This window comes from Zootoca vivipara, chromosome 12, assembly GCF_965207765.1.
Source record: "Zootoca vivipara chromosome 12, rZooViv2.hap1.1, whole genome shotgun sequence".
NCBI lineage: Eukaryota > Metazoa > Chordata > Lepidosauria > Squamata > Lacertidae > Zootoca > Zootoca vivipara.
Genome location: NC_142595.1, coordinates 44492710 through 44507877, shown reverse-complemented (window position 1 = coordinate 44507877; position 15168 = coordinate 44492710). Strand labels below are relative to the sequence as shown.

General features: G+C 47.1%; 1 protein-coding gene and 1 non-coding gene across 4 annotated transcripts in view; both read right to left on the bottom strand.

The window, feature by feature from the left end:
• RPGRIP1 (RPGR interacting protein 1) overlaps window positions 1-15168 on the bottom strand; it is a 34784-nt gene that overhangs the window by 8596 nt on the left and 11020 nt on the right. For 2 of the 3 annotated variants that reach the window (XM_088655181.1, XM_088655182.1), the window contains exons 7-18: window positions 14913-15038; window positions 13749-13854; window positions 12854-12877; window positions 12597-12743; window positions 10613-10686; window positions 9582-9712; window positions 8969-9108; window positions 7259-7432; window positions 6140-6257; window positions 4050-4502; window positions 1775-1944; window positions 215-551 (exon numbers count right to left, since the gene is read on the bottom strand). In XM_088655181.1, the coding sequence (XP_088511307.1) occupies window positions 215-551; window positions 1775-1944; window positions 4050-4502; window positions 6140-6257; window positions 7259-7432; window positions 8969-9108; window positions 9582-9712; window positions 10613-10686; window positions 12597-12743; window positions 12854-12877; window positions 13749-13854; window positions 14913-15038 (2000 nt within the window). Of the gene's footprint in view, window positions 1-214; window positions 552-1774; window positions 1945-4049; window positions 4503-6139; window positions 6258-7258; window positions 7433-8968; window positions 9109-9581; window positions 9713-10612; window positions 10687-12596; window positions 12744-12853; window positions 12878-13748; window positions 13855-14912; window positions 15074-15168 lie in introns of all 3 variants that reach the window. The other variant, XM_088655184.1, reaches the window with a different exon arrangement.
• On the bottom strand, window positions 2264-2345 carry TRNAS-AGA (transfer RNA serine (anticodon AGA)). The gene has a single exon. It is a non-coding gene; the product is annotated as a tRNA-Ser (tRNA).

Genomic DNA, 15168 nt, shown 5'->3' with positions numbered 1-15168 from the left:
TACACAGAAAGTTCATTTAAAGCACACAACTTCCCCCAAAGAATCATGTGAACTGCAGTCTGCTAAGGGTGCTGGGGATTGCAGCTCTGTGAGGGGGAAACTACAGTTCCCAGGATTCTTTGGGAGGAAGTCACGTGCTTGAAACATGCCTTAAATGTATCGTGCACCTGCAGCCCGAGAGAAATTCCTCCACCCCGAGATGTGCCCATCTCACCTGCGACGCTGCACCCTTGTGCCAGGGGCAGCAGCGGGATCTGGGCCTTTCCCAGGTAGCTACCCGCTTCCTCGTCTTCGTCGTCGAACACATAAACCTGCAGGCTGTCCCAGAGCAAGTAGTGGTGCAGCTCAGGCGTGATACGCAGAGCAAAGCTCTGGGCATCCCCAAAGTGGGGGTTGTTGCTCGAAGGGATGGTGATGGTGTCGTGGTCCGGGAAGGTGAAGAACCGGTACATGGCGTAGGGGCTAGGCTGAGAGCCCAACCAGCGACTGCGCAGGCTGGAGCAGCCTTCGATCCGCACACAGACCTCATTCCAGCCTGCTCCCAGGGCCTGCTACGGGGGGGGGGGGGAAGAGGATAGGGTAATAATTTCACACACACACACACACACACACCGCCCACCTGGCTGGGTTGTTCCAGCCAGATGGGCAGCTCCCAACAGAATATTAAAAACATGATAAAACATCAGACATTAACAATTTCCCGATACAGGACTGCCTTCAGGAGTCTTCTAAAAGTCATATAGCTGTTGACATCTGATGGAAGGGCGTTCCACAGGGCGGGCACCACTACCAAGAAGGCCCTTCGTCTGGTTCCCTGTAACCTCACTTTTTGCAGTGAGGGAACCGCCAAAAGGCCCTTGGCGCTGGACCTCAGTGTCCGGGCAGAACAATGGGGGTGGAGACGCTCCTTCAGGTCTCAGGGTGATGATGGAAGAGTGAAAAGGCAATGTAGGGAGCCTGGGGCCCTTCAGATGACTTTCGACTCCCACAATGAGTTTGGATCTACTTATTGTGTTTCATTTCTTCAGTGCCCCTACCCACCTTGAGCCTTTGGTGGGGATGGGGGAATGGACGTCACATCTGAATTGTAGAGTTGGGGGGGACCCCGAGGGTCATCCAGTCCAACCCTCCGCAATGCAGGAATCTCAGCTAAAGCATCCAGGACAGATGGCCATCCAACCTCTGCTTAAAAGCCTCCAAGGAAGGAGAGTCCACAACCTCCTGAGGGATTCTGTTCCACTGTCAAACAGCTCTTACTGTCAGAAAGTTCTTCCTGATGTTTAGCCGGAATCTCCTTCCTTGTAACTTGAAGCCATTGGTTCAGCTTCTACCCTCTGGAGCAGCAGAAAGCAAGCTCACTCCATCCTCTCCGTGACAGCCCTTGAGATATTTGAAGATGGCTATCGTACCTCCTCTCAGTCTCCTCTTTTCCAGGGTAAACATGCCCAGCTCCCTCAAGCATTCCTCATAAGGCTTGGTTTCCAGACCCCCGATCTTTGGTTTGAGCTGGTTGTTGTTGTTGTTTTTTTTGCAAAGAACCGGTAACAAGTTCATTAAAATTGCTTTCTTAGTCCCCTTTCCAAAGCTTAAGGTACTGTCCAGTGATGGGTAGAAGAAAATAAACCTGATATTTAAATATGGTTATCACCTCTCCTCTCAAGCTCAGATTAAAAAATATTTACACAATCGCCGTTTTGCCCATCATCATGAGGACTAGAACACTGGAGCTATTTGGCAATGTACACAACAGTTCCCCCCACTCTGCTGTCCTCACCTTCTCCTCTTCCTGCCTCCAGCCCTGATGGGCCACCATTGCGTGCTGGACTCCCGCAGACAGGTAGCCCAAGGCTTTGGTTCGCTGCCGGTGGAGCCTCAGGATCTGCTCGATCGGGAAGCGAAGCCTCGCCCAATATTCCAGGATGCCGAAATCCTCGCCATTGGAACCTGGAGTTACGTGGTGCAGAGGTGTGGGCAGGAGGTTGCGGTAAGGATTGTGGGAATAACAAAAGAGAGGTGTCAGTCCCTCCTCCAGAAGCCTGCCGGAGTTGGGGAGGGAGGGAGCAGGGGTGTGTGGCCCCCAGCCCTAAAAGACTCCCCACATCCCAAAAACTTAAGAGCAGCCTGCCGGATCAGGCCAATGGCCCATCTAGCCCAGCCTCCTGATCTCATAGTGGCTGACCTGAGCATGTGGGGAAACCGTGAAGCAGGATTCAAGCCCAAGAGCCACTCTCCTCTCCCACGTTCAGAAGGAAAAGCACAATTACGTAGTCGGCAGGATTCGAACCTGCGCAGGGAAACCCCAATGGATTTCTAGTCCATCGCCTTAACCACTCAGCCACGACTACCAGCTGCTCAGCCAAGAGATTAAGTGATGTAGGGAAGGAGGTTCTCCATCCCTGTTCTGTAAGAACATAACCTGCTTTGGAAAACAAGAGAGGGATGTGTGCTGTCGAAGTCTGACAGCAGAGCCATAGCTGCTGATAGCCTCATCCTCCATGAATTTGTGGTTTAAAGCCCTCCACGTTGTTGGTCATCACTGCATTCTGTTCCATCGTTTAACTTTGTCCTGCGAGAAAAGGTACTCTAATTTATCTGTCCTGAATCTTCCAATATTCAGCTTCATTGCAGAAGTGCTAGCGTTATGGCTGGGGGGGGGGCTACTTTTCTCTATCCACTTAACCCATGCCATGCACAATTTTATAAAATTCTATCATGCCGCCTCTTGCTTGATTTTTCTCTGAACTAAAAACCCCCCAAACGCTGCAACTTTTTAAAAGAGGGGAATCACTCTATCCCCTTATTCAAATTATTAGACCAATTCATGGAGGTGAGGGCTTTGCTGCCAGTCAGAGACAGCACTGCTTCTGAATACAGCGGTACCTCGGTTTTTGAACGTCTTGGAAGTCGAATGTTTCGGTTTTTGAACGCCGAAACCCCGGAAATAAATGCTTCCACTTTTGAATGAGCCTTGGAAGTCGAATGGCTTCCCCTGACGGTTTTTTTCAATTTTCTCTATTGAATTTGCAGGCTGCCCTTTACACCTCGGTTTTCAAATGTTTTGGAAGTTGAATGGCCTTCCAGAATAGATTATGTTTGAAAACCGAGGTACCACTGTACCAGTTTCTGGAAACCACGTGGGTGAGTGGATGGGTGATACATAGGTAGCAGTCAAATACAACATTCCTTGTTTTTCTAGAGATGCAAGGGAATGTTTGGTCCACCCAGTCGAAACTTCCTGTTTCCTCCTGGGCTGGGACATGCTTCCTCTTGCATGTGACTAGAGGTGGGCATGACCTTACCTGTGCAGGTAACAAAAGCACAAGGCACGCAGCCCTCTTCCCCCTACTTCCTTCTTTTCCATCTTCCTTTCGTTGTGTGAACTGCAGTGACTGCCAGTCTGGCAGTCACTGGGATTAACCCCCATATGGGGTAGATCCACATGTATATATTTTGTAACTACGGTAAGTCTGCCTTCAGGGATCCAACTGTGAACTGATGGTGTGAGTAAACCTCTTTTGTATACTTTAAACAAAATTGTGGCGTGTTTATTCTTTTAAGGAGGATGTAAGGGAACTTACCAGGAAGCTAATATTAAGAGGCTTAAACAAGCCTGCAACCAGTTATCCGCACTGCGTTTTAAAAGGGGAATGTAAAACTCTGCTGAGTTATAGAACTTGCTAGCACAAGTTAGGAACATAGCTGCCAAGTTCTCCCTTTTTTAAAGGGAAATTCCCTTATGCTGAATAGGCTTCCTCGCGAGAAAAGGGAAAACTTGGCAGCTATGGTTAGGAAGGATATTAATAAACAATATATCCTCTCCTGCCTCCCTGAACATTCCCACAGGGGGAAACTGCTTTCATGCTCAAATCCTGTTTGCAGATTTCCCACGGGCATCTTGTCGGCCACACAGAGAACAGGGTGCCAGACTATATGGGACACAGGGCTGACCTGGCAGGCTCTTCTTATGCCCTTTATCATTTTGGTTGCCCTTCTTTGAGTCTTTTCTGACTCCAATATGCCTGCCACAGTTGGAGCAGTGCAATCCTTACCGCGGAGCACCGCCGTGGCGTGCACTTTCTCCCCGCTGCCCAGCACCTCGCCAAAGCGCAGCCAGCAGGAGGCCAGGGTGGTGTGTTCGACTGCCGAGGCAAGGTGGAGGTCGAGGCGGGACGTGGCGCCTTGCAGGTACTGCAGGAAAAACGGCTCAGCCTGCACCACGTACTGAGAGGTGAAGTCGTAGCGGGCGCGGGAGCCACGCACCACTGGCGTGCAGTGGGTCTCAAAGTCATAGAAGGAGTACGTGCAAAAGGTGAGGGGCTCCAGGTCCCCCAACAGACGCAGTGCCTCGGCCGACAGCACCATGCCCGAGATGTGCAGCTCGAAGAGGTTCTCCCCACGCCGCAGCTGTGGGGCCTGGTCAGGGACTGCTTCTGCGGATGGGTCACCCTCTCTGGGAGGAAAGGGGGCTGCCCTCGTTCCGTAGGCCACATCTTTCAACTGCGCTGGAGTGGGGTGGGTGGGTGGGTGGGAAACAAGACAGAGCCACAAAGACCGGTTCACAGAACCACAGAATTGGAAGGGACCCCGAGGGTCATCTAGGAAAACCCTCTGCAATTGACAGGCTTCAGGGAATTGGCTTCCTCCCCCGTGGCAGTAGATAAGCAGAACAAAGTAAAAGGAGTCTTCTTACCAGTTAGAAACTTTAACAATCACAACGAGAGAACAAAGAACACATCTCCTAGACTGGTGGTGCTCCCAGTTAAGGATCTCACCCTCTTCTGTCCCTATTAATCTACGTCACACCTATATCTTGTAATCTGAGCTTGTATCCTCTGTGCTTTCTGTGCTGCCACTTTCTGAGCTGTCCGTGGCTTTGGAGAAGGGAGGTGAATGCTGTCCAGAGACTGTGAATCTGTTAACCCTCTCTCTTCTAGTGTTTCTTCTCTTAGCTGTTCCCCATCCAGTATTTCCCAGCTTCTGCCTTCTGAACTATGTCCCTCTGCAAACCACTGTTCCAAATCTATACTGTCTTCCTGCTCCTGGGAAGATTCAGGATCGGGTGCAGGAGCAGGGGAAGGTTCCCACCATTCCTCCTCAGTGTAGCCCTCCTCAGCACGGTCCCTGGCAGCAATGCAGGAATCTCAACTCAAGCATCCCTGACAGAGGACCATCTGACCTCCAATGAATGTCCACCACCTCCCGAGTGAGTCCGCTCCGCCCTGAACGGCTCTTCCAAATGTTTAGTTGGAATCTCCTTGTAATTTAAACCCATTGGTTGGATTCCTACACTGAGGAGCAGCAGAAAACAACCTTGCTCCCTCTTCTGTGGCAAGTATTTGAAGGTGCCTCTCGTATCAACCCCCAGCCTTCTCTTCTCCAGGCTGAACATACCCAACTCCCTTCATAAGGCTTCCTTCCCAGACCCTTGATCATCTTGTTGACCCTCGTCTGCACACTTTCCCCCTTGTGCAGATCTAAAGAGTGCTTCCGATCTATGGTAGGGTAGGGAGCTAGAGATTGCATGGAGAGGAGGGCATGCCCTGTTGGAGATGGACCTTACCATCTTGCAGGTGGTTCCAAGGGGGAACAGGTGATACAGAAGTATACTGCATGTATGACAGCTGTATGATTGTTGCAGTTACACTGATGACTGCAGCACAGTTCCTGAATCGGGGGAGGATGTTGGAGATTCATTCCCCGTGTGCAGTCATAGGTTTGTTGTCTGTCACATGACTGTATGTGTCTTCATTCCACAGAGTGGGATGTGACATAGACAGGATGTTTGTCTTACTGTGTTCCTGAAGTCGAACTGTTGTTCTTTGTTCTTTCTCTTTGCTGTCTGATGCTAGAGAGAGAGGGAGCCATGTTACAGTGCTCCGTGTGTTTATGTGTAAATAAAGTAGACTAGCCAAATGCTGTGCTACTGAGTTCTGTTACGCAACTGCGCAAACCTCTGCGGATCCGTGAAGTGTGCTGATGTCTTCTGGCATCAGTCACTGTGATGTTCGGGCTGGAGAATGCTTAAGAAGCTCCCGAATGATCGCCCAGGAGGGAGAGAACATGCCAGCCGGGCATGTGTCTCTGCCAAGGTCCTACTTGTGAGTAGGCAACCTCCTGGCATGCCCATCCACATGCCTACCTTCAAGTTGGCGGATGCGGGCCCCACGCAGGTCCAGAAGGCGGGCCATTTGCTGCTCCTTCTCCTCATGCTCATGCTTCTCTCTTGCCGTCTGCAGCAGTACCCCATCCAGCTCTGCCTGGAACCAAGGCATGCCCGCCAAAGAGTATCTACAGTCAGCCTCAAAACTCAGCCGGGAGAGAGATAATGAGGACTCTTGTTTCCCTACTCCTCCACTTGCAGCTGCTTTAGGTTATTTATTTATATACAGCCTAGTCCCTTAAGCGGCTTAAAAAATAGCCAATGAAACACATGTGCCGTATGAACGAAACTGAGAAGCTACAATAGAACACAGCACAATGTAACAAAACAATATAACTCCACCCCTGAAAGCAAACTCATAGGAGGACATTTTGAAACGTCTTTAGTGAGGGATGTCCGCCTGCCTTCAGCCTCCTACTTGGCAAAGCGCATCCCTGATTCACAAAATACCATGCATCGTGCCCAAATGCTCCCTTACAGCTACACAAATCATGCAAGAATCATATCCAGAATTTCTGTCTGCCATACAGCTGTTGAAAGGCAGGGGAGCATTCCTGGGTGGGTGGGAATAAGGTGGCAAAACTGCTTTGCTTGCCTAAAGCTTGTGTTTCTGCAGAAAATGTGTGAAGGCACTAATGTAAGGAAAGGAATTCTATCGATACATTTGTTGAAAACTGAAATTGGCCATGCCCCCAGAAAGTATCCTCATTTGAACAGGTTAGCGTTAGCCCCAATAAAATGTTGTTCTCCATACCTAAAAGTTGCATCTCCTCGTTTTTCCTTGGATGCTTTGTGAATTGTGCCCTTGCACATTTGGGCTATTCTGAATTCCTTTCCCGTTAAACAAAAATGTAAAAGTTGCAAAATTATTCCACTGATGTGGGATAGCGAGAAGTTTCTTGAGGACACCATGGGCGCTAGCCAATCAGCGCTGTACCCATTCCAACTTAATGCAAACTGACAGAACTAGCTTTCACTGAGCTTGACCCTGGTGAACACACAGTGAATATGCTTGTCCTCACACACCCTGAGTCCTCCAAAAATACCCCCCCCCTTTGTTCCATCTCCCAGGTGGGCAGCTCAGTCTCCTTGCTTCACCTGGTAGTCCCGGTTGATGCGGTGTTGTAAGATGAGCATGTCCCGGGTCTTCTCTAGCTCCAGCACGGTCTCAGCATGGGCCGCCTCCGTCTCGTGGAGTCTTCGCTTTAGACTCCGTTGGGCAAACATCTCTTCCTTCCCTGGATCTCTCTCGAGACCTTCCACATAGAGGGGCTGCAAGGAAAAACAGTGGGGGGGGGAGGAGAGATGGAAGGAAATGTGTGGGGCTCGACATGTGTGTGTGACTACCATGCCAAATCAGAAAATGGAGGAAAAGCAAATCCATTTCAGGGAACTGGGCTGATCTATATATCACTGACGACTTGCTCCCTCTATTGCAGGGGTGGCCAACTCTCAAGAGACTGTGATCTACTTTCAGAATTAAAAACTGGCAGTGATCTACCCCCATTTTGGGCGGGGTTAGCTCAAAGTTGTTGAGGGGTTTTTTAGGAAGGAGGAAAGTCCTGTTTGTTGTTGTTGTTGTTGTTGTTGTTGTTGTTTGGAAAGTGGGCTTTTTGAGGGGAAGGAAATCCCCTTGAGGGGGGTTAAGAAAAAAGCTTTTGGGGGATTCTGCTTTTGTGGCGTTATAGGCAAGGGACAAAGGCGTAAAGTCACTCACATAAAGATCGCTATGGATCAAAACAGCAGCACAGAGAAAACTCCATCTTCCCTTTCAGAGATCGTACAGCAATGGAGGGTGGGGCAGGAGTCTGTTTTAGCATCTCAAGGCGGTCCTGTTTAGGGAAGCTTTTAATGTTTGATGGATTTCTGTATTTTAATATTTTGTTGGAAGCCGCCCAGAGTGGCTGGGGGAACCCGGCCAGATGGGCGGGGTATAAATAAATTATTATTATTATTATTATTATTATTATTATTATTATTATTATTATTATTAGCGACGCTAAGGAAAGGGAGCCAGGGATCGACTGTGATCTACCAAAACCTCACGGGAATCTACCAGTAGATCGTGATCAACCTGTTGGACATCCCTGCTCTATTGCTTCGGCGTTTTAATCCGCTGGTATCTGCTTTACCTTGGATCAGGTCATTTTTACATAAAATGCCAATCTGTGCAGGGAGAGGTGTTTTATCTCTCCTCACCCACTGAACTGTTCTAAACTAAATTTCACTGGCGATTAACCCTAGCAAGATGAGCCTTACAAGAGCTCAAGCTGCCTGTTCAGATTGGAACTCCTCGCAATTTAATTAAGACCAGGAAACGGCAGCCGAAGATTTGCAATGCTTATGATAATTTGTGCGTGCGGATACTGGAGAATTCTGACAGAAACAAAAACGGGAATGGGATTTGCCAGCGTTTTGCTTATTCGTCCCATATCCAGAATGGAAATCAATTCATCAAATACGACTGGTATTCACTGCTGCTGTTGTTCTCAGCCCGCAAACAATACGTGACGGATTACTTTCCCACTATATTTGCATTGGGCTGTCTTTGCATTGAAACGAACAGGGTGGAATCACGTAATCATAACATAATGAACTGCGAGAGAAATAACATAGTCTTTGTAGGAAGCCAAACAGCAGCAGGATGGAAACAGAGCTGCATGTGACAAACAAAGGTCAGAATGGAAATCGATGCCTACTTGCAAATATGTGTGTGTTTGTGTGTATGAGAGAGAGATTAGCTCACAGTACAATGCTGGTATCTAAGGTCCAGAGGTTGCTAAGTGTGTGGTTTTACCCAGTGCCTACCTCAACTACTAGACTGGATGGAGTGTCTTCCTCTCTAGTCTGGTTTTCCAAGATGGCCGCCTTCTCCCGCAAGAAGCCGACTTCCTGTGGGCGTTCCTGCAGCAGCTGGCTCACTTCCTGCTTCAGTTCCTCGTTCAGAGCTTATGGGGGGGGGAAGAGCAAGGATTTGGGATGAATTGCAAGGTTGCCACCTGTTCTCAATAGGCCTGACCGTTCCTTTCCCGTAACTTGCCAATTATTTCCCCCCCCCCCCTCAATTCTAATTATCAGTCCACTTCCAAGCTTGGAGCAGGGGGAAGGTATTTATAGAAGCCAATGAAATAACAGCAGCAAGAATAAAGGCCACATTCCCTCACCAGGCAGCCTTCTGGGGGCCACATGCCATTGGTGGGCGGGGCCAGAGGCAAAGTGGGCGGGGCAACTGAGGCAACATTTCTGCAATAGGCTACAGTCCAACTTGATCAAAGCCCCGAGGGCCAGACAGAAAGGTGCAGAAGGCTTGCGGTCCCCCACCTCTCATTTCGAACTTCACTGTTATTGAGGCGCAAAGGGATGTTTGGGGTGTTTTGCCCATTCCGTCATTTCCCTGCCAGCCTCCCGTTGGCCCCCTCACCTCTTTCCTTCTCCAGCTGTTCCTGCAGCTTCTGCTTCTCCTCAATTGCTGAGCTGAGTTGTTCTGCCAAGCAAGGGGCGTTGTCCTTCTGGGGAACCACGTCTAGGGAGTGCTGGGTATTGCTGAGGCAGCTAAAGAGACACATAGATTTGCTGCACCTCAAAAAGGGCCACAAAATCCTTGCCTATGTTTCTGTAAATTCTAGCAGGGAGCCCTTTCCCCCATACAAAAAATGCCCATCTAGTTCTACACGCCTCCTTTACCCAAAGATATCGGCCATATTCACACCTTGCATTCAAAGCACTATGGTATCATTTGAAGCAGTTATGGCTTCCCCCCAAAGAATTCTGGGAGCTGTGGTTTGTTAAGGTTCTTGAGTGCTGTTAGGTGACCTGTATCCCCCCATCGGAGAGCTACAATTCCCAGAATTCGCTGCGAAGAGGGGTTGATTGTTAAACCACCGCAAGAATGTGAGGGGTCTCCTAAGAACTCTCAGAGCCCTTAACAAACTACAGTTCCCAGAATTCTTTTGGGGAAGCCATAACTGCTTAAAATTATATCATAGTGCTTTGAATGGCATCCTAGTGCAGGGAAGCCTTTTAATCTGTAATGCTCTTTAATGTTTTTATATGTGTCGGAAGCCACCCAGAGTGGCTGGGGCAACCCAAGGTGGATCTACACACAAGGGGGAGGGACACTATAAATGAGTCAGAAATATTTATTATTATTATTATTATTATTATTATTATTATTATTATTATTATTAAATGTATGGTGTGAATGTGACCAATATCAGAGTTCACAGACACATTCCAAAACAGACAGGCCAAAACAAAAACACTTAAGAAGTGGGGAAAATGGGCTTCGCTGAGAAAGGCGTTTGACCTGGAAAGTCCCAAGGCTCAAACAGAGACTTGAAGGTTCAAATTCGGCCCCTGTGTCTGAGGTTCCCAACTGCTGCACGAATGGCTTTTGTTGAGAGGGAACAAACTCCTGAGTTGCTTATCCTTTCCCGACAGCCCATCTCTCACCTCTCCAGCAGTTTGTCGTAATCTTCCTTCAGCAAATCTCGCTCCTTCTCCAGGTCCCGGACTCTCTCCTGAAACTGAAAAAAGGGTACACAAAATGGGATCTTGTTGTGGAATCCAAGCTGCCAGCAGTGGCCCAGAGATTGGATGGAAAGCAAGGTGGGAAAATACTGTGCCGCTGATCTTCATGGCAGATTTAGAACAACGTTTCCTAGACTCCTACCCACTCAAACCTCTCTTGTACAGACTGGAAAGAGAAGTTGCTGAATTGGAACTCATTACCAAGCTTAAAACCATGGAGCCACCTGGGATGAACAAAGACATTGGATTCTTATCTCATTATGCATGATCAAGCTTTCTTTAGCGCCTCAGCCCTTGCTTTTCCCCCGCAGGACCAATTGCAGTCATCAGCAGTCGTTAACAGCCATCTACAGGTTTACCACTCCCATCAGCCCATCACCCATTCCCACCCCCCCCCACCCTCTGTATATACATAAGGGTCTGACTTCTGTTTCAAGTGTATCTGAAGAAGTGTGCATGCACATGAAAGCTCATACCAAAATAAAAACTTAGTTGGTCTTTAAGGTGCTACTGAAGGGATTTTTTTATCATATATATGACTGACACCCTTCTTTGGAAACAATATAGAAAAATAGGGGTGTTTGGCTTTTGCTGCCCAACTCCCCAAGGGACTGAGTCCCCCTAAGTCCATGATCGGTCAGAGATGAATGGATGGAGGCAGGATGCAGTGACAGCAATGTAGATCTTCATTTTTCTGTTGCAACAGAGTTCCCTTCCCTCCTAGCAAGGAGGCAAGAGAGACCCAGCACCAAGAAGAAACATCTCTTTTAGGGGTTTGCATTTTGGCACAGAGAAGGACATCACCTCTACAAACAGTCAGAAATGGCATCACACATAAGGTGGGGTTACTGTGGCTTAGGCAGGCCAAGGTGTGATATTCCTGAAGATTTAGCAAGTTTTTCCATGGTTCCAAACACAGTTTACACAAAGCATTAGCATTTATTTTTTAAAAATAAATTTTTATTAAAGGTCTTCTCAGTTTACAAAGACGTGTGCAATGTCTCTCATGGCATTTTTACAGATCAGTTTCAATTGTTGAGACATTGGGGAGGAGAAGGGGGAGAGCGGTAGGTAAGGGAAGGGTGGGGGGTGGGGATGAGACAATAAGGATGCCCGTCACACATCCCTCAATGCAGAGCATCTGGGCAAACAAGGCCAACTAATACAAAGGAGGTTCATAGATATAGGAACGCCCCCCCCCCCACATTGTTATCTGCCTATGTATTCTCAGGCAAGAGGGATTAAGGAGGCAGAGGAAATATTTAGAGTCTTTAGAAGAGCCAAGATGGCTTTTGGATTCCTCTCCTGTCTTGTTTAGACATGTGGTTTATATACTTATGCAGTGCTTTTTTCTGGGGGGGGGGGACACGGGGGTGCGCATACCGCTAAACATTTTGTGAGTTAAGTTTGGTCTCATTGAGGGGCAGTATTTCAATACGAGAAGGAAAATGAGAGCACCCCTAAACATTTTTTTAAAGAAAAAAAGCACCGTATGTGTGTTTTCCTTGTGCAATTATCAACATTTATTCTATATTTGAAACCTTGGAAGTCCTATAACAGAAATTAAATGTCCAGACTTCAACATTCAAAAGTACACCACAAGACAGAAATCTCAGGGGCATATCACACATATCTCCAGAGCTTTTTTTCCTGGGGTACACAGGGGTACACATACCTCTAAACATTTTGTGAATCTTTGTACTTTTGTCCATTTACTGTATTTATTTTCCTGATTTGAACTATAAAATGGTGATTTTCTTGAGTAAAAATGAGCGTACTCCTTTTATTAGGGGGGGGGAAGCACTGCATATCTCAGTATAGAAATGGTTTCAGTAAAAATAAGAGAGTGAAGTTTGAGAAGACGGTGAGGAGCATTTTCTTCTGGATAATTTCTGACATGACTTACATCTTCCAGCATTCCCTGCAGTGGAGAAAGGACTTCTACTTGGCTCTCCAGGGCTGTCACCTTCTGACTCTCCTCCCTGAGGTGGGCATTCAGCTTTTCGACCTGAGCTAGCAAGGCCTCGCTGGCTGACCTCAATGCCTCTTGGTTCTGGAGAAGCAAAGAAGAAAGGAAAGATTCATGAGAGCTATAGCCTTGAGGGACCATGGAGTTCCAATCTCCCAATGCTCCCACCACCAAACAGAACTGGAGAAAGTTACCTGCTGGAGCTGAGTCTCGTAAGCCTGGAGGAATAGGAAGCAAAGCACTGGATTATTGGGGTGGATGAGGAAAAAAACACCTTCCTTGTCGGAAGTCACAAATAAGAAGGAAAACGGAGTCTCTATACTGTCAAATAATTGAATCACTGAATGCATTGCTAAGGGCTTCAACTACCTGTGACACGGCATCTCCAGAAGTAAGCATATTTAAGTACATGTAAAACAACACTCTTCCCCAAAGAACCCTGGGAAATGTAGTTTAAGGTGCTGGGAACTAAAGCTCTGTGAGGGGTGAACAACAATTCCCAGGATTCTTATGGGGAAGTCATGTGGTGTGCGTGCAACAGTAGTTTGTGGGGATCAGGGTCCCTCACTTTCCCTCATGATCTGTTTTTAAATAATTTGGGCTAGATCTAAACAGCTAAAAAAAAAACGCATTGAAAATGAACTGCAAAAAAACCCCACACTGTTGTAAAGCTCACAATTGAAAATGTTGTTGAGATCAGGGATGAGGATGAGGAACCTTAGGTCTAGGGCTCAAATGCACTGTTTCCTCCCCCAGCCACAAGTGTTTTTGCCTTGCTGGACTTTGCCCTTGAATTTTGATAATGCTCTTCCTTGCCTGGAGAGCAAGGTGCTGTGTGTATGTGTGTGTGTGTGTGTTTAAGAACTAGCCTACTGCACAAAGGCAAAATGTACATCCATTATCCCACCCACTTTTGCCTCTGACGGCCCCAGGTTGCCACTGGCCTGCACCCCTTGGGAGGGCTCAGGAGATAAGGGGTATGGGTATGTGAAATGGTTTGGCTTGGGGAAAAGCCCGGGGGCCAGAGAGTGAAACCCAGTGGGCCACATTTGGCTACCACGGCCCGGGTGTTGACGTGGCACGACTCACTTCCTGTAAGCCAGCAAACTGGGCTTTGGTTACCACCAGTTCTGAATTCTTGGCTCTCAGAAGCTTCTGCAGACGAATCAGCTCCACGTTTTCCTGGATGGCGGCTCTGGAAAAGCAAGACAGACGAATAGGTGCCGATTATTGACATTTATTAAGGACTGGAAACTTCTGGCGGACTTTTTGCGCAAGAGAGAAAATGAGCTTGTAATGTCTGGATTTGAAGATTGAAAAAAAAAATATTGGCTCATAGAAAATAGAATGGCTGGATGTTAATGAGTCAATACTATATTTAGCTGACAGATAAAGAACCGGAAGTCTTTTTATCTTTTCCCATTTTCTTTACCTTTCTCTCTCTCTCTTTTTCTTTTCTCCCCCCTTTCCCCCCTTCTTTCTGCCCCTGTTCCTCTTTAGATTAGTTTTTTAAAGTATTTCTTTTATTCTGGTGTGTTTTAAATAGGTACTTTGTACTGAACTTTTGGTAAGTATTAATAAAAATAGATTTTAAATAATCATCAAAAAGAAATAGATTGTCTTGTTAGGTCTGGGTTGGAAAAAGGGACCAGCATTAAATGTGAAACCCACCTGTCCCCTCTTTCTCCTTCCCTCATGAGAAGAAAAAGGCTGGAAACTACTTTAGGTTAATAAATTTTGGGGGGGGGGCGGCGGCGGCGCATGGTTGTAACAAAATACTTTCCAGCCATTTCTGCTAGTGCATACAGATATCTGAATTTTTATGTTCCTGATGAACCAAGAAGTTAAAATAAAGGTTTGGTTAATTTATTTTACAAAATTCATGTACATGTACCATGTAGGAAAACACCCAATCTCAAAACTGTTTACAGTAAATAAAACAATAAAATTATCAGTAATAACCCATGAAAAACAACTATTTAAAACATTCAAAAAATAATTAAGATCAATGACAAGCCAAAACTCAGATTAAAACCCATGTCAACACTCCCAATTTATGTTTGATTTCCCCCGTTTTAAACTCAAGCCCTAAAAAAACATATACTTTGACATCCCAGAATCTGGCTCTCTCCAGAACGAATTAAGTTCGATTTAAGTGTTTTGGTGAGAGATGGAACAAGAGTTGAGAAGACCTTAAAACAGAGCTAAAGAGACCAAATAATACGTGAATGAAGCATTGTGCAGGTATTGTACCGGCGTTCCCGGACCTCTAGGTGGCACTGGAGGGAGCGCCCGCTTTCTGGGTCCGTATCTCTGCCGCGTGTGGAACTCATCGACTCAGGATCCAGCTCCAATGCTGCAAGGACCAGGCTCTGGGTACTGAAAGGAAGAGCAGAGCGAAAACAAAAATATCCCTGGGAAAATGGGAAGAGGAGAGGATCCAGTTAACATTTGCATGCGTTAACGTTATTTATTTCATTTGTTCCATCTCAAAGTGATTTACAATATA